The following is a 21,185-nucleotide window of genomic DNA, read 5'->3' as shown; positions in this document are numbered from 1 at the left end:
ACAAGTGTATTAAATTTTGAAATAAAAAATAAAAGAATGTTTTCAAAATAAAAATCTTTAATTGATAAATAATAATAATTTCCAAAAATGTCGATTTATATTTTGGAAATCGTGTTATAAATTTAAATAAAATTAGCAATAATTTATTAACAAAAGATAAAATTTCAATTTAACACTTTTCAACTTTAATTAATTTTTATTTTTTCAAAAAAAAAACAAAATATCTTCAAATCCAAACAAATATTGTAAAACTCGTATAAATAATATGTATATAATTTTAAAGAATGTATAAAATTTTATTTTAAAATTTAATGTATTTCTTTTGTAGATTTAGAGGAGGCGGCTCACTGTCCAAATTATTAAATTAATAGTATATCGCTCCGTTACACAGTGATTAATGTTCCGGTACACTTTTTGAATTAAATGATTAAAAAATCCCAAAATACTTTTATTTACACAAAAGATATGTTCAATTCTAATGGATAATATTCAAATACTTCGATAAGTACAAATAATATAAAAATAAAACTATAATTTATTTAGTTTTCAAGTTAAATTTATTTAACTTTTCATTTATTTAAAACTAGATATATTAAATTTAAACATTATAATATTATATATATATATATATATATAAAATACAATATATCAATATAAATACATATATATTTATATAGTATATATAAATTTAGTCATATATTTAGATACATATATGTAACTCATTATATAAAATATCAATTTTGAATTCATATACTATATATACATATAAATTTATTACAATATTATATTTTATATTGTTTTAATATAATTGTACTTATATATATACGTATATTTATTAATTATAACATTTTTTACTTTTTTTCTGTTTTTTTTTTTTACACTTAAACTTATTTTTTGAAACACAGTCAATCTCTAAGTTCATTTTCAGTTTTATGTTTTTTTTTTTTTTTTTTTATTTTTTTTTTTAGCTTTATTCGATTAAATATACATAATTTAATAATTATTATTAGTACTAAAATTTTTTAAATCTATAATTTTAATTTCTAAAGTTTTCATTTTTTAAATTTTTAAATTATTTTTCATTATCAAATATCAGATGGCGATATGTTTCCTACAATCTATATATTTTAATTGTTCAGATAATAATAACACATAATAATATTCATAATATTAATAATGGTAATAATTTCTTTTTGAGTTTCGAATAAAAAAAAAAAAAAAATGAATATTACGGTGTTTAAAAAATTAAATTAAATAATAAAATATAAACAAAAAATTGTTTTTTTTAATTATAATTAAATTTCATTTGATGTTAAAAACTTTCAGAATTTATTCTAGAGAAAATCATACAAAATTTAATATTTTAATTCAAGAATAATAAATGAAAAAAAAAAAAAAATTAATTAAATTTATGTTAATGTACTTGTTTTTTACATTATTATATAATATTTGTAATTTTTTACATTCATATATAAAAATTGTTTTAGTCTCTAATTCGAAATATTAATTTTCTTTATTTTTTCTTTTTTAAATTTATTTCAAAAATTTTTCTTTAACATACAGATTATTATTTCTCTTTTCTTTTTATAAAAACAACGGAAGTGTTCTTAAAATATTAATTAAAAATTAAATTTATTAATATTGTTTTTTTTTTGTATTTTCATTATAAATTTAGTAAAATTTATTATTATTGTTATCCTTTTCAGTACATTAAAATGATAATGAAAATAAAATATTTTTTTTTTTGAATATAATTTGGAAAAATTATTTTTCAAAATTGTGGAATTAAATTTAGAAAAATTAAATATGTTTAATAGTCATTTAATGAATGCCTTATAATAAATATATTTTTATATAAATAAAATAAAAAATGATTATCTTGTATACTTTGTTAGATTTCTTGTGCAAGTCAATTTAATTTTATGTTAATTATGACTTGAATAGAATTAATTAAAAAGAAATATTAAATAAATAGAAATTTGTATTTGAAGAAAATAAAAATTATTTTTAATTATTTTGATTGTTTCATACAAGATAATATATATTATATAATTTTTGATCTATAATCTGATTTTAACGAAAGGGGAAATTTTTGGAAAAAAATTTTATTTTCTTTTATATATTTGTATTATATTAAATATAATACAAAATTTTCATATTAAATAAATGTTAGAATTATTAAAAACTGGAGAAGAAATTTTTTTTTTTTTATTAAAATTTTTTGATTTGGATTATTGAATAAACTCAATTATTGAATCAACTATCTTATAGATATTCCCCTCTATTATGTATATCGGTATCGGCCGATAAACGATAATTTATCGGCAAAATTTTGTGTTTGTATTACCAACATTGTTTATCGGTAAATTTTATCGGAGTCGGGAAAGCTTTTTTTCCTGTATAGGAAACGTATTAGCTGGTATTATGAAAACGATAAATTGTCGGATTTTCACCGATTTAAAAGCGGGTACAAATTTTTAGACGACAGATTTTTTTTTTTGTAAAATCTTCATTTTATCAAGGAAACTGGTGTAATTAATTGCTTTTTTAAAATGTAAGCATTTTTTCTAAATTATTTTCTTTCAAAATGTTTATATTTCTACGGTTAGTAGAAAAAATGGAAGAGGACTTAAACCTGGCAAGGAATGATAATCTGAAATTCTGGATAAACCTAAAAAATGTGTACATATTATATAAATAATAAAATAAAATAGGTACATAAACATAAATTTTATTGTCTAAATCCAATGGATTAGTTGAATCTCTTATATGTCGTCTTTGAATAGCTTGCGTTTCTTCACTTACTACCGTTTCTTCACTTTCAAAATATAATGCACGCGACATTTTCCCGATATATGTATATTTTTATTTTACAAATTTAACAGAAAATAATTTGCTTACAACAACTTTTTAGCACATCAAAACCAAATTCAAAATAGTTTTAAAAATTTTTTGAAAATAACTTTTTGAAAATAATTTTGAAAGAAAACAAATGTCATTAGAAAAAAAAAAAAACTTTTTCTCCAATTTACAAAAACAAAAATTTGTATGAAAAAGCTTCTTTTAATCGGTTGAAATATTTTTATCGGTATCGGTTCATAATACAGTAGAAACTTAAAACCGATTAGAACTGCCGATAATATATCGGCCGATACCGATGTTCATAATAGAGGGGATTTATAATTTAAAATTCACTATTTTTATTTTATTTTTTATTAAATAGCAACAATTACGGCACATTATTAAATAATATAAATGTATTTAAAATTATAATAAAATAATTAAAATGAAAATTTATAAAAAAAAATTATATTGTGGGAGATTAAAAATTTTTTTTTTGAATGGAATATTGAAATTTTTTTTTATTTTAATTTCCCTTGAGATTTTTTTTTTTTTTAAATTTCTATATTTTTTTATTATTATTATGTAAAACTGATTTCAATATATATGTTATATATTTATTATATAATATGTATATATAATATTTTATATTTTGTTTTCAAATGTAAAGTCTAAGGTATTTTTTCTATGAATTCATTTTAAGGTACTGGTTTTTATATATTTCATTTTTTTTCATTTTTTTTGTTTTTTTTTTGGTTATAATAAATACATTTTTAATGTAAAAAAAAATAAACAAAATTATTGTCTTCCTCGAAGACCTTATGATTTTTTATTTTTCTCTCATGTCGCATTTTATTTTATTTAAAAATAAATTATTAATTAATATTATAATTAATGCTAATTTAGAAAATTTCTTGTTTTTATTTTTTTTTCAATAATTATTTTCTTTTTAATTTTCTTTTGGTTTTTTTTTCTTTTTTGGTTTTTATTTTTTAAATATTTTAATATTTTATAGAATAATTCACAGTAATTCGGTATAGTATTTTTGCGTTTGTTTTTTTTTTCTTAAGAGAAAGAAGCACCAGCATTATTTTTAAATAGTTTTTAAGACTCGAATATAGAAAGGGGTAAAAGGTGAAAAAATAAAATATTTTTTAACAAATATATAAAATAATTTTAATAGAGTAAATATTGTAATTTTAAAAATAAATTTTAAAATAATCATAAATTTTCGAATTACGAAATTTCTTAAAGTAGAAATAAAATTAATTTATAATTGAATAACTTCAGTAAAAATCATTTATTTTGCCTTGCAGCTGTATGTTAAAAATAATTAATAATAATATAAAAAATATTAATTTTTTACGTTTTTGTAAAATAAAAAAGTAGCTTAATATATTAAAAATAATATAATTTTTAAAGCTATATGAAAATATTTTTTAAAATTACTGCTTTTCTTTCAATCAATTTAATAATTCATAATATTGATATAAAAGTTTATTCAAAGATGATGCTTCCAATTAAATTTTAAATTTTAATTATTAATTGTTGGGATAATATTAATGTGTATGATTGGAAAACATTCTGATTGAATTGGATTTATTATTAAAATTATTAAAAATTATTTCAGGAATTATATTTCATCTTTTTTTTTTTTAATTCAAACATCACCTATATTCATAAAATTATAAAATATTTATAATATTATAAAAGTAAGGTTTTATAATAGTAAGAAAAGGTGGGCTTTATATAAAAATTTAATTGAAATAAAATATGATTATAGATTTTAATATAGATAAATAAGGAAAATTATATAAAAGTTTTATTTTTAATAAAATTAAATTAAAAACAAATAAGAGGGAAAATAGTTCTGAACAATATTGCTTTGAAAAATAATTTCTTAATTATAATAATAATTAAATAATCTTTCTATAATTATATATAATAATTGAGCAATCTAATAATTATTAATTTCTATATACTATATATATAATTATAATTATATTTTATATACACATAATGAATTTTGAATTATTATTAATGAAATCAAAATATATATTTTTTTTTTAATTGTACATAATTCGTTTAAAACTTGTTATTATTATACATATATATGTATAGGTATACATAATAATACATAAAGTATAATATTTTAATTTGAAGAAATTAAATTCTTCTATATTTTTGTTAGAAGTATACAATTTTAATTTATATTCATTACAAGTTATAATTTAAATTAATTTTATTTTAATATCGAAATAAATAATTACACCTTGTATAGCAATCAAGCACTGTGCCAAGTTTATTCTAATTAGAATAAGATTGTTGATTGAGAATAAGACAATCGCAGAACATTATTTGTGTAGTGGTATAGAAAAAGGAACAACTTTTAAGGCAAAAAGAAAAAAAAAATAAAAAAAATTCCATATAATTTGTTCTGGAATTATTTTATAAACCCTAAGTTTTCTAAGTTAGCACTCTAATAACCAGATCATGGATTTTAAAAATCAATTATCGATGATTTTTACAATGGTAGTTATACATAATTTTGATTTTTACAATAATATTATAAATTGCATATATTGTTTTAATTTTTTATTAGATTATACTGCCATTATTAAAACAAACAATTGTAGAATTAAAATTGGAGTAACAGTACATTGAGACCGTGTATAAGGATTTATTGTAATCTTACCATTGGCTATAAAGGTAACAGTAATATATTATTGTTTTGTATGGTTTTACATTTAGAAAATGTATAAATAAAAATTTTGTTTTTGAAAATTGTAAAGTAAATTTCTTCATACATAAAACCGCATATAAAAAGTTTTTTGAATCGAAATATTTTAAGGAATTTCAAATTTTAAAGTCTTGAAATTGTTTCTTTGAGAATAGAAGAGAAAAATAATATTTTCGATTAAGCTGCGGAACCAATCATTGCTATATTATACGAGACTTGTTATTGTAATATATGAAATTTCGCATAAAACATAAATTTTACTTTAAATATAATAATATTCTTAATTTATACATATATGTATATTTTATATACATTATACATATATATTATATTACATATGTATTATATTTGTATTTATATATAATTTTAATGAAATAAAATTTAGTTTTTCTACAAATTAATTAACCTAAACATTTATTTATCTTACAAGTTTTGTTTTTTTTTTTTTATGTAAAAATTATTTATTTTCGTTTATGCTTTCTATGTAGAGAATTTTTCTATTATTACTATTTAATAATCTATTCTATTTTATTATTAATTAAAACAGCAAAAAATACAATTAAAAATATTTTTAACAATTTTACATTTACAATTTTTGTTTTATTTTTTATTTTTATTTTTTTCAAATTAAAATTAAAGTAAATTATGTATAGCGCGTATTGTATAATAAAGAAGGACACAAAAGATTAGAAAAACAAAAAAATGCAAAACCTTTTTATAATTTTTTAATGTTTCCAATAAATTTATTTTTTTTTTTGTAATAATATTAAATATAAGTATGTATATTTACATGAATATGTAATCACATATATGTTTATAATATAATTAAACAATAATTGTGTGTAAGTGTATTATATAAATTTATTTATTTACATGCTTAAAATAAATAAAATAATAAGATTTTTGCAAATAGAAAATTGAAATCTTATGGTAAAGAAAATTTGAAATTTAATTTTTTAAAAAACAAAAAATACACATACAAATAAGAATTTTGTATTAAAACTATATTAATTGATAGGGGCCAATTAATAATTTTATTAATTCTTTCCTTGTTAAGAAATTTTTAAATGTAAATTAATTTAATAAATATGATGATGGTATTCAATAGAGACTTCTCCAATATATTTAATACTTGAAAATGTTAAGTTTAAAATTATTTATTTTTAAAATAAATATAAAATCATGAATTTAATTAGAATTTATGTTAAAATTTTAAATTTGGTTCTGCTCTTAATGAAAAAACAAGTCTTGAAATTTATTTTTTTTTTAGTTTTAAGCTTAACTATAGTTAAAAATTTCTCTCTGTGTACGAATTAAAAATTAAAAAAATAGCAATAAATTTGATTTTTTCAGTGTTACCGTGAAAGCATTTCAATTCATTATGTTTGTTGTGTTTGTTTACCACCATCTTTAAAGAATTTTCTCATAGAAATTAAAATATTTTGAAAAATAAATTTCTTTTCTTAATTATTTTCCTATACAAATTAAATTATAAAAAAAAAAAATATTACAATACTATTTATTTATTTTTTTTATCTCATTTTACATAAAATTAAAAAATCTTAAAAATAAAGTCTTAGTAACCATTTTTCTTCACTTTATAATTATATCAAAAAAATATTAATTCTATTTAGTACAAGTAAACTCTAATTAGCTTATTTTTGAATTAATTATTTTTTTTTTCGCATTTAACTTTTATTTGGATATCTTTTTTTTTTTTCATTCATTTTTTTTTTACATTTTTGTTTTTTTTTTTTAATTTTCTATTTAAATCTGATTACATTTAATTTATTCTGTAAATTCCTTATTTTGTTTTTTTTCCTAATTAATAATCAACAACTTCCATTTTAAATGGCTTCTTGTTATTTAAACTCGTTGGCAACGTTAAATGATTACTGCTACGCATCTGCATCGGTCCATCATCTTCATCATCTGAATCACTTCGCATACTAATACGACCTCCTAATGCTGGACCACCATTAAATTCATCGTCATCATCCTATTTGAATTTTGTGTTGTTTTTTTTTTTTGTATTTTTTGAATAATCGATTAAGATTATATTGATTGAGGTATGAAAAGAAAAGCAAATTTAAATATTAGAAAAAGTTTTATTTAAGTAAAATTATAATTCTAGCTTAAATTAATTAAATTAAAAATCTAAAATATGTACTAAATAATCTAATACGTACTATCAACTATAGTGTATACATTAAACAATGTTTAGTTGAGATTTTGTATAGTGTATTCTACATTAAGATATTTGGTAGTTCAATGTAACGCAAAAAAATTATGAAAAGTTTGTAATTAATTCAATAATTTGAATTTAGGGGTTTTCTTAGGGACAGTTTCAGAATATGATATTTTGTAATATAAAAAATTTTTCTAATATTTATTGATTATTTGGTAAAAATCTAAATTCTTGTCAAAAATAAGATGGAGCTAGTTCCAATATTCTATATATAGAGGAATTAGTTCCAATAATGTAAGTTATTTTGGGAATTTTATTTTGCTTTTATTCTTAATATACTATTGGACAATTTTGAATATTAAATACTTCATTAATAAAATTTGAAATTAAAGGAAATTTTTTTTCAGAGAGATCAAAAATCTGAACAAACGAGAAAAAATAGAGTTGACCTTGTCAACTCTGTGATACCCTTACGAATTTGTTATCCTATGTGCGAATAAATATGCCATAACTGACTATGGGACAGACAATGACTTTAAGTTGCCGTATTACCATATTAATTTATGCAAAATTTCAGTTCCGTGTTTTTCAAAATACTGTGTGTGCCAAACTATTATTGAAGTTGTAAGGCAGCTACCAAAAAGAGCCAAGCAATTTCAACGACTTTTATCAAACACATTCTATTAATATATTCGTTTGGTGTGAAATTTCAGTACCATAGCTTATATAGTTTCTGAGATATACCCAAATAAATTTTGAAGTTGTATGGCAGCTACCCGAACCAGTGCCCCGATCAATTTGAATAGGGTTCTGGCACTTACTACAATAAATCATTTGTGAAAATTTGGTGAATTTAGCTCAATTAGTTTTTGAGTTATCGTTGGGATCGATGAACGGACGCATGGACAGACAAAGCTAAATCAACTCAGAATTCGACGCTGATCAAAAACATACACTTGAATCTATATCTAAGACCGTTTTTTCTTAGCGTTACAAACGGTAAGGCAAATTTAGTATACCCTTCGCACATACGTTCGTACGGGTATAAAAATGTGTGTATGAATTTTAATTACATATATCGGACTGTAAGCGATGAATACTTAGAGTTTGTTAAAAATGGTGATTATTTTTTTGTTATGCTTACATAAATAATACTACCCTGTAATATTGAATAAATATTATAAATATTATACAATTTATGAAATTAATTACTTAATATACTTAAGATATTGCAAAATTGTGTTCGTGTTCTATATGCGTGCATATCAACAATTATTAAAACACTCATAAACACTAAAATATTTTAAATAAATTAAAAAAAAAAAGAATTGAAAACAACTATTTAAAACATAAAATATCTTGATATAAACAAATATTTTTATTATTGTAATTTATTATTATGCAAAAAAACTTATTCTGGTATACATATATACGTACGTATATGTTATATATACACCAAAATACATTCTTTATGAAAGTATAATAAAATTTTAATTTCACTGTATTCAAAATTTTTTTTTAAATTTTCCTTATAATAAAAATACATTACTGAAAAATAATAATTGAAAATCATAAAATCAATTACAAATAATATTGGTTGCATAAGCAAGAAATTTGAAATGCATCATCTCTCTATTTACATCGAATTATATAAAGCTTCATCATGTACAAATTTTTCATAATTTCGAATGGATATATTGAATGAGCAAAAATAGCAAAATCATAGAAAATTTCCGTATACAATTTCAAAATCATGACATTTTTGCCCATATACAATACGAATACGAAATTATCAAGTATTTTTTTCGATATTCAAAATTTCAATAGGCGAATTCTTGTATATGATCATTTATTGAAAAGGCTTATATTTTTATTGTATAACAGTTATTATAAAAATTAAAAATTTTTAGCGCTAAATTTTCTTTATTCCGTGAATTAAGTTATAATTCTAAAATTTAGAATTTTTCATTTATTTTATAAATAATTTTATATAGATCATATTGATTGTTTTAAAATAATAGTGTACTATAATTATACATGAAAATATTGTTATATAATATAACATAAAAAACATGCAAAATATAAAATATTTAACTATATACACACTTCGCTCTACAAATAAATAAAAAAAAATTAGTAATATAAAAAAGCAAATATTATTTATATATTAACAAGCATTCTATATGTAAAAAATATTTATTAAAAATACATAAATGAAAATTTTTAATATATAATATTATATAAGCATGTATTTACCATTAAAATTATTAGTTAAGTATTGTCAACAGTAAATATATATATAATTTAATATATATTATATATATTTTTTTATATAAATATTATTTTATTCTTAAAATTATCTAAATTTATAATATAAAGTTCTCTGGTTTTTTTTTTTTATTTTCATTTCTTCTTCTTTTTATGTTATTCATATATATCGTAGTATATTGCATAGTTCTTTTATTTAAATGTATTATTTTCACTATATATGAGATCTATGTATTATTATGCTCTTCTGGTATATACGTTAAAATTATATTATGTTGATCTATATACTTAGATATATAATTACATAATATATATATATATAAATATATATAGATACCTATGAAGGTATATAATTAATATATATATATATATTATGTAATATTACATTTAAGTATACATTAGTATATATATTATAATGTTATATGTTTGGAATATTATCCCGAAAGAAGAACAATATTTTTATATATTTTAGTTTTGGTTTTATTTTACTTTTTTTTATCCTTTCGCTGACTGTTATATGATGTAAATTTATATGTACATATATTATGTATAACGTATATCATAAATATTAAGTTTCTTATGTTTTCTATGCAATTATAGGTGAATATTTTATTTTATAATTTATAATTTAATATTTTATTATAAATTTATACAATAAATTCTATTTACAAAATCAAATATGTTAATTAATAATAGTATTGCAATATGTATTATATATATATATACAAATTAAGTTTATGTAAGTAGTTTTATTTTATATATATTATGTAAGAATTTACCGAATATAAAAATTCGAAATATTTTTAATTAATCTGCTTGTTCTAATTTCACTGTTGTTTTTTTTGTTTTCTCTAATTTATATTTAAATATTATATAATAATTTTTTTTTTTATTAAAAATCATATCTTCATAATAAACGACATAATTTTTGGTAATTTATTGTTTTTTTTTTTTTAACTTTTTATTGTTTTCTTGTGTTTATTCTTGAAATATAACTTTTATATAGAACATATTATTTAAGTGTTTATTTTTCTCAGTGTTTTTTGTTTTTTTTACTTGTTATACATTTATTGGTTTATGTTATCCTCGCATATTGACACATACATAATTTTTTTTTTTTTTGGAATGAAATTAAATTTTATTATTTGTTAATTATAATTAATATTATTTTATTCGCATTATATAGAATATATTAATTATTTATTTATATAATAATTATGTATGTTGAATCCAATCAGGCTCTTTATTTTTTTATATATTCAATCATTTTTTGTTATATATTATTGATCTACACATATATATATATATATATATATGGATCAAATGCACTTCACAATATTATTAAAATATATGTATATAAATTGTTTTATTATATACATCCAGGATCTTTTATTAATTATTATAATTTATATATAATAGACTCGTACTTTCAAATTCTGGTTACAATATAATTGATTCCTTTAGCTGCACACATTATATATTTTTTTAAAATTGTATACGTATTATTGTTTGTATTTATTAAATGTTATTGCAAATTTTTATATATTAATTTATATTGTATTTATTTATGATTTATATAATTATTAAAGTATTCGTATATTTTGAAAATATTTCGTATATTTAATATTAAATTTTAAGTATATATTTTATTAATTTCTTATGATGAAATTAATGTTAAGAAACAAAAGAAAAATGATTTAATTTTAATATTTTTGAAATTTGCATTTTATATATTATTAAATTAGTATATATCAGTATATTTATTTTATATATGCGTATTTCCGGATGATTTCGCTATAAATTTTTATTTTATTTTTTTTTTAAATTACTCGTTTATAATATATAAAATTTTATTTTATTATTTTAAATAATACAAAAAACACAAACTTTTTATAATATTTATTAAAATTTTTCTTTATTTTTTTTTTTTTAGTATACATATATATATATATATTAATTTTATTTTTAATAATACAATATTATTTATTAATTAAATATATAAATTGCAATATATTATATAGTTAATATTATTAAAATAAAATAGGATAGAGATATTCGTTAGCGTTTTGGTTTTTTTTTTTGATACATAAGAATTTTTGCTTTAAATATTATAAAGGCGCATTGTTCTTGTTTTTATTTTTTATTAATTTTAATTTTTAAAGGATTTTTTATTTAATATAATAATATTTATATTTTTAATTTTTTATACTCGTGTAGCTACATTTTTCATAATTCATTAAGTATACGATTCGTTTTTGAATTTTCTTTTGATGTTTGTATAAAATAAAATGGCGGTTGTTGTTGTTTATATATATTCTTCATTTTATAACATAATAATAATAATAATATTATAGAAACTTTTTATCATATATAATTATGCTTTAATTTGTTAATAGCAGTTAATAATAATAATTATTTAATGTATATATATATATATATATATATATATATATATATATAATAAATAGTTTTCAACTGATTTTAGTAGTTATATATATAAGGTTTTTGATTTTTATTTTTTATATTATATAGAACTTGTAGGTTATGTCATTTGCCTGTTACTATTTATAAACATTTAATAATAATAGTATTTTTTTTTTGAAATTTACAACTTTGTATGTAAAATAAATGCGAAAAACGAATCATACTACATGTATATATAGTGTAATGTGTATAGGGTCTTTTGTTTTTTTAAAAAATGCGCTAATTGTTTAAAATAAATTTTTATTGTTTTATTTGGAAAAAAAACAAACAAATTTATTATTTTAAAATTATTATACATATAAAAAAAAAAAATATTTCGCTTCTTTTTTATTTTTTTTAAAAATATAAGGTAATTAGTTTAGTTTTTGCGGTTATTGCGATGTATTATATTTAAAATGATTTCTTTTTAATTACTGCGATATTATTAAAATAAAATTTTTATTTTTTAAAAAGTTATTTAATTATTATTTTAAAATATTATAAACGTATCAAAGCAGTCATAAGTATTATAATGAGCGTTTGCGAATATAAAATTGTTTTTGTTTTTTAATTCTCTCCGGATACCATTATTTATATAATGGTTTTACGATATTTATATTAAAACGTTTCTATATATATTTTTTCATATATTTTAATATTCCGAATTATAATTAAAATTATTTCAATTTTAATTCTTTTCTTTTAGTTCTTATGGATGATTATTGCAATTAAAAACATTTTAATATATATGTATACTTTTAGGCGTTAATTAAAACTTAATTTCAATAATAATTTTATATTTTATAATTTTTTTTGTATTCATATATAATAATAATAATAATACGAGTATATTATTAAATGGCCAGAATCAATTTAGTCTATTTTTATATTATGAATGTACATGTAATTGAAAATAATGTTTGCTAAATTTTTTTGTATTTTTTTTTAAAATGAAGTGCAAATTAAATGTTCTTTTTTTATTATGTTTGTTTTTTAATTTTTCTGTTCATCTTTATATTTATATGCGTTTAGTATTTCTTTTATATTATATATTATTTATATTTTAATTTAATATTTTGCGTTGATGATATTGGCGGATTGTTGTTGGTTTTGAATTGAGTTTAAAACAAAAAAAAAAAATACAAATTATTTTATTTTTTTTTTTTTAATGTTTGTTATATGTAGGTTTTGTTTTTATGTTATTTTTCCATATATATACATATATAAATATGTATATATATATGTATGCATGAATAAATAATTAAGTTATTATTATTATTAAAAAATATTTTTCGAATCCTTTTGCGAATGCATTTTGTTTTTTTCCATTTAATTAATTTTTTTTTTTTTATTTTTTTTTAACATTTAGAGTTATTAATGCTAAATAAAATTAAAATTAAAATGAAATTTATCAATTTAAATTTTTTTTTTTTTGAAATTATTTTTAAAAAAATTTATTTTAGTATACTGTTTTTTTTTATCAGTTTTTAATTAAAATAAAAATTTCATGCATTAAAATAATTTTGTTTCATTTTTTGTTTTGTAAATAATTTTTTTTTTTTAAATAATTTCGAACAGAAAAGTATAGGTATAGAAAATTAAATCGAATATTAATAGTAATTTGTATCGATTTTTTTACCGCATATATTTATTTATATGTATATGTATGTAGTTGTTCATTTCAATTCTCTTATATAACAATTATCGAATTTATTCTCAGTTCTCTTTTTAAAATCACATTTTTTAATATCGTATATTTTTAAGTTCATATTATTTTTTAAAATTAAATTTAATTTAATTGATTAATGAATTAAAATTGTTGTCGTTACAAATTACTATAGAAATTTTTACATCTATATTTAATTAAGAAAGAAAATAACAAAAGGAAAAAAAGAAAAACAAAATATAAAAATTAACCGATTATGTAACCAATTTAATTGTTTTTTTTTTATAGTTTTTCTTCAAATATATTTTGTATATTAATTGAAATGTAAATATTTGTTTTAAGTCCTAAAACTTACATCGAAATCTCCAATTGTAAATCTTGTTCCAGGTGGTGCTAATGAATTTTGCGGTTCCAAATCTGGGCTCATAATCTATATTTTTGATTCGATTATCGATCGTTTTTTGTTTTTTTTTTTTGGTTTTGTTAATTTGGTTTTTTTATTTTTCGAGCATTTCATATTAAGCATGGATTACATGTATGTATGTATATATATATTTATTTTTTTTTGTTTCGTTTAATTCATATTTGTTGCGATTTTAATATATATATATATAATTCATTTATTTGTTTTTTTGAGATTAAGAAACAATTAAAGAAAATAAAATAATTTTTATGTTAGTAAAAATAGCTAAAGTTCAAAGAAAAAGTGTATTTACCATAAAAACAAAAACTATATTATAAACAAAACAAAATGAATAAATTATAAAATTTTTTTAAATATGTGTGAATAAAGCAAAAAAATTGTTTTTTTTTATGATACAATATTAAAACAAATATTATGTTATACAATATAACAAAAAAATAAAGCATATATATATATTAATTGTTAAAGAAAGAAAACAATTTTAATATAATCACAAATAAAACAAATAAAACATAAAATTATTATTAATATTACAAACGAAATACAAAAAACTAAATAAAAAATGATATTGGAATAATAAATATACGATGTGCCATAATTTATATAGGATTTAAATTTGAATTTATACAATAAAAAAACTTAAAAATAAATATATTCTTATTATGTAATAAATTATTAAAAAAAACAATAAATATAGTCTTAAATTGAATAATGAAACTAAAAACTAAAATAAATTCGATTACCCGCCTATTATACATCAGTTATACATGACATTTCAATATAAAAATGACAGATACAAAAAGTCAAATAAAAGCTTGGTTTGTGTCTATAATAATAACATTTTTAATAATTTTTCTTTTCAATTATATAAAAATTAATTTGTTGTTTTTTTTTATTGCTATGATGCATAATACGGGGATAAATGAATTATACTTATTATAATAAAAAAATTATAAAAAAAAAAAATAATAAAATTATAAATAATAAACTTACATCATCATCTCCATCAATCATTTCTTTAGTTGATGCAGTTGTTTCATTACGACGTATTGAACCTTGATGAATATCTAAATCAACACCCAAAATTTGGAATCTTCTTAATAGGAAGACAATTGGTATTGGTAATATACCAGCCAATATCATAGATAATGCAATTCCTAAAACCCAATTCGGATATGGAGTAGCTTCAGTTTTACCCTGTAAAAATATAATTATTAATATTACAATTTATTTTAAACTTAAATTGAAAAATTGAATGAAATTCGCTTTGTATTTAAAGGCATGTAATGCTCTAAACTCAATTACACTTAATGAACTAACTTAAAATTTTTAATTTTTAAATTTAATAGAAATTCATAGGTAAAATATGGTAAATGTAATTAACCCTATATAGGATTATGTTAGAATATTACATACCCTTAAAAGGAATGCAAATTTAACAAACAAAAAAAAAATATTATTAAATCAAACCTCGTCTTTACTCCATGCTCCATATGTTGGATTTTTAATTATCATACTAATAATTGATGAAGCTAATATTGCAAATGTAATAGCTGGTCCAACATATCTCCAAGTGATTTGCCAATATAATCCAGGTCGAATACCAGTCATTTGATATATATCTTCGGTGAATCTATTCAAAAAAAAAAAAAATACAACAACATTAACAAATTACAAGAAAAAAAAATTAAATTTAAAACTCACTTTTCATGACCATATATATAAATAACAGCAATCATTTCCATTAATGCAACTACAACTAAACCGATTGTACCAGCAAATGAATCAAACATTTGTAACCAATATTCACCAGCTCCGCTACAGAATAATAATCCAACGAAGAAACAGAATATACAAACAACTAATGTAACATGTTGTTTTTTTACTCTTTTTACAATATCAATATCAAATAATGTACATAACATTCCCTCTAATATACCAATTTGTGAACCCAAACCTAATGATAATAACATTGTAAAGAATAATACTGCCCAAAATGGTGAACCAGGTAATTCAACAATTGCTTGTGTAAATACAATAAATGCTAAACCAGTACCCTCGGCCGCCTAATATAATTTTAAAATTTTAATATAATTTAAAATTTCGTAAAATATGTAATATTTATTTTGAAAAAATCCGAACTGTAACTTGATAATATAGTCAATTATAGATAATGCAAAGAAAATCAATTTTGATTAAGTGCATAATTATATATTGTGCACAAAATTTTATATTTCAAGCCATAAAATCTATGAGTTTCGGTTTTAGATCAATCGTAGCGTAACTATATTTTCGGATTTGTTCGATAAATTAAAAAAAAGAATCCATTTAATTTTCTTACATCATCCAATTGTTCTGATAAACTGCACGTTTCAAATTTCCATTCTTTAAATAAAGTATCATTAATACCGGACATATAGGTTTCCAATTCGGCATTTGTTATATTGCTTGTGCTAGTCATATTATGATTAAATAAAATTTCTTTATTTCTGAAATATTGAAATAATTCTATTAAAAATAATATTTTTCTGTACTTTACCTTTCTGTTTTATGTACATTTCATAACGATTTAATAATGACAGAGCGTAAATTTTATGTTATTTTTTTTTTTTTTTATTTATATTATTAATTTTGCTCCTTAAAAATGAATTTTAAAAATGTTATAAATTATTACATTTTTTTTTTTTTGTTTTTTTTATTATAAAAATAATTAAAATAAAATCAAAAAAGAAAAATTTAAATTAAAAAATAGTGAAAAATATAGTTATAATGTTATCGTTAATGTTGTTTCGAATTTCGTAATTCATTTTTAAATTAATTTTGTATAACACTCGATGAAAATTACATCGACTTCCAAGTTGATATGACTGATATCTATATAGTCGAGTTATGTGTATGCCTTTTCAGCCTGAAATATAATTAACTAATATTTTGGATATTGATTTTTAAATAGAAAAATAATTATTCTATTTAAATAAAATATTTATGTAAATGTATATGTAATAAAAAAAAAATATTTTTTCAAATATAAATAATTTTATATTTCTATTAGTTAAAATTTTTAGTTAAAATTTTGTCTTCAATTAAAGAAATTTATACTCAATTTGTACTAAAAATATAGACAACACATAAATACTATTCTCTAAAGGCTCTGTATATAACTATTCTCTAAAGGGAGCCCTCTGTATAGGCAATATGATTTTTTTTTTGATCGTTTAACAAAAATCAATCTTTTCTAGATGTTTGTTTTAAAAAATGAACAACTTATCCTCTTTTTATTCCCTTTTGCACTCAATATGCAATCCAATGCCCCCATAAATATGCAATTTTTATAATTATAAATTAATTTGAATTCTCATTATTACCAAACCATTACTCTATTTTTCGTTATTGCGAATGATTCACAAAAATGCAGTTTTATTGATTATTAAATTAAGATCAATTTCAAATATTGAGGGATGACGTAAAATACTGTTATACAAAAATTTATATGCAAAAATATAAAAATTCTCTAAAAATAGTTTTTCATTATTGAAGTTCTTAAAATTATTAAAGATTAACTTTCACTTATCTCATACGTAAAAGTTGATTTAAAGCAACTGCATTTTTCAATTTCATTTCTCACAAAATATTTCTCCATTACTCTCAAAATCTCTTTATTTGATTTTGTTTTTTATATAAAATTATGTCTTAAAAATTCTTTTATCCTTACTCTTTTGCTCGGCAAGTCCTACTGTTGTTCAAACTTATAGTTCAAAATATAATTAATATTAATGCATTTGGAACTCCAACAACAAAATGTGTTGATATTAGAAATTACTGATATTATATAATCTATTAAATTCTGTGCTTTAAGACTAATTTTTTTAAAACCTTTATAAACAATTACTGGCCCTTCTAAGTAACATAATTAAGATTTTATGTAAATAATATCTAATGTTGTACATAATATTTATATTTAATTTAATGAACAAATAGTGTTAATCAGAAATTATTGAACAAAATTTTCTCGTAACCGAATATTAGAGATCCTAAATCTTTGAAAAATCTTAAATTTTCTCTTAAATGAATTTTTCAAACTATAAAATGTTAATTTTTATTTGACAAAAAATTCGGTATTGAAAGTTAAATTGCCTTAATTAGATAATGAAAATGTTAAATTGCCTTAATTACATAACCTGTATTACAGTTTCAAATTATGGTTGAGCAATCATTAATACGGTACATATTATTTTGAAAACAATTTAGTAGTTTTCTTAAAATCACGTAATTTTTTGTATGACGGCTCAAAGTATGATGTTTATTGAGTTACCATGAGTAATATTTAATTTTCTTTATTTTTATTATTTGGCAAATTTTTGTCATTTCAAGGAATCTTTGACTCTATCTGTAATTTTAGAATCTTTTATTTCATCTTTTATGTCAACTATAGAATATTAACTAAGAATTGAAAAACAATTAACTTGTACTTGTATTTTTCTCTTTCAAATGAAATAAATATAACAAATATCTAATATTTTATTAGTCAAATATTATTTTCAATAAAAAATTAATTTAAATCTTGTATAGGCGAAATTCGATCAATTATTGCTGATATTATTATAAATTGAAAATCAAGGTTAGATATATGAAAAACAGATGGGGGTGATATGAAAGCAAAATGATTAAAAATTAGTGTAGAAGCGTTTTTTTTATAAAAAAAAACATATTTATAAGAGTTAAGATTGAGGAGTTTTAACATAATTATTATTATTGTTGCATTGTTAATCTCTTTTACTTTGTATGGAAAATTTTTAAGAAAGAAGTACATGTTTGTATTCATAATATTGGCTATTATTGGAGTATAAACAATTAAATGTGGAAAATTATTGTTTAAATGTATATGTGTGACACATAAATTCATATGTCAAATTAGACTGTCTTTTTCTTATACTTGCCCTTTGGTACATGTTAAAGGTATCAAACAACATAGAATTTTGTGTAATTTTATAGTTTCAAGAGAAAACTTCACAATTATTAGAATTTGTATTTTCATTTTCTGAAATTTATGCACAAGACTAATAAGAAAGAGCTCGTTTGAACTGAATTAAATTGTAAAAGAGAGTATCAATACTCCGAAATCAAGATGTTCTGCAATACTGATCTACAGTTAAAAAATTGCTAAGTCTTTAATTTAAACAAAATGTACTCAAAACACATAAAAAATCTGTTTAAAAATAAAAAAATTAAATTAAATTTATAATAAATGCAAATTTCAAAATAAAACAAGAAAAAATAAATAAATTTAAATTAAAAACACAAAAAAAAAAAAATAAAAAAAAAAAAATTAGAAATGATAAAAATTATAAGAAAAAAATAAAAGGGTTTTTAATGAAAAAATTTTAACAACACAAGGAATTTAATTAAAAATTTGTTTTCAATTAAATGTACCTTTGGTTTTTTTTTTTTTCAAAATTCTAACATTATCAATTGTTATTAAATTTTTTTTAGGATAATGATGATTAAATATAACAAGTGAAATATGGTGTTTATCCTAAATCCATTTGGCTACACAAACACATTATTATTATTATAAAAATTGATTACTTACACTTCATGACATCTTTCAACATTTAATGTTGCCTTAAATCCTAAAATTGCAAATATCACAATGCTTGCATAAATAGCAGTGACTGCATTACAAAATGACACCAGTAAAACATCACGTACACAATTATTTTTCGGTGTATTATAACTACCAAAAGCAATCAATGATCCAAATGCTAATCCAAATGAATAGAATACCTGTGTTGCTGCATCAAGCCAAACCTTTGCTGTTAATAGTTTATCCAGTTTTGGTGTATACATGTGAGCCAAACCAGCACTTGCTCCAGGTAATGTTATGCCTCTGATGAAAAATATTGTCAAAACAATATAAGGAAAAAGTGAGGTAAAATAGACAACTTTTCCTGAACTTTGTATGCCTTTCATCACAATGAAAAACACAACCGTCCAGGATATTAAGAGGCACAAAACAATCCACCATTTTAAGCCACCTGGTTCATCAATTGTAGGCGCCACCTCTAATGTTGAACGATACCAAAAATATGCTGTTTCTGATGATCTTGCACATTCTTCAACAACATGTGTTGTATTTGTGAAAGGACATTCACTCCACGGTAATGGATACTATATTTATTATAAAAATTTCATATTCAACATATTATTATATAGATAAATAGACACGCCAATTATTATTTTTTTTTTTTAAACTTACCCGAAAACTATTTATAAAATAGTATAGACACCAAGTTATAATGACATTGTAGTATAATGCTACAAATAAAGTTACTATGCATGATGATATCCCGATACCACCAAGCCATGGATGTATAGTGTTCCAGACACCTAACGATCCCAGTCTCATTCTTTGACCTATACCTAATTCAATTAAGAATAATGGTATCCCTTCTAATATTAACATAACAGCGAATGGTATTAGGAATGCACCTGAAATAAAACAAAAAAAAGGTATACAATCAAAAACAAAAAACACACACACATACATAAAAATTAATTATATCAATAAATGTCTATGTCAATATTATTAAAATTA

The 21,185-nt window shown here is 19.3% G+C and overlaps 1 protein-coding gene across 5 annotated transcripts in view; it reads right to left on the bottom strand.

Annotated features, from left to right (window-relative positions):
• Nucleotides 1–6,338: 6,338 nt before the first annotated feature.
• The window catches only part of LOC129606703 (sodium-dependent neutral amino acid transporter B(0)AT3), a 79,187-nt gene continuing 64,340 nt past the window's right edge, over nt 6,339–21,185 (bottom strand). For 2 of the 5 annotated variants that reach the window (XM_055517177.1, XM_055517176.1), the window contains exons 3-9: nt 20,847–21,079; nt 20,181–20,758; nt 16,932–17,079; nt 16,295–16,656; nt 16,061–16,223; nt 15,584–15,787; nt 6,339–7,580 (exon numbers count right to left, since the gene is read on the bottom strand). In XM_055517177.1, coding sequence (XP_055373152.1) covers nt 7,407–7,580; nt 15,584–15,787; nt 16,061–16,223; nt 16,295–16,656; nt 16,932–17,079; nt 20,181–20,758; nt 20,847–21,079 — 1,862 coding nt within the window. In that variant the 3' untranslated portion in view covers nt 6,339–7,406. Of the gene's footprint in view, nt 7,581–12,625; nt 13,538–13,613; nt 13,881–14,067; nt 14,354–14,521; nt 14,597–15,583; nt 15,788–16,060; nt 16,224–16,294; nt 16,657–16,931; nt 17,080–20,180; nt 20,759–20,846; nt 21,080–21,185 lie in introns of those variants that run through there. The other 3 variants (XM_055517178.1, XM_055517181.1, XM_055517180.1) reach the window with 3 other exon arrangements.

Source organism: Condylostylus longicornis, unplaced genomic scaffold (genome assembly GCF_029603195.1).
Source record: "Condylostylus longicornis isolate FDR11 unplaced genomic scaffold, ASM2960319v2 ptg000020l, whole genome shotgun sequence".
Lineage (NCBI taxonomy): Eukaryota > Metazoa > Arthropoda > Insecta > Diptera > Dolichopodidae > Condylostylus > Condylostylus longicornis.
Note: the sequence above shows the minus strand (reverse complement) of the source record. Positions and strands in the feature narration are given on the sequence as shown.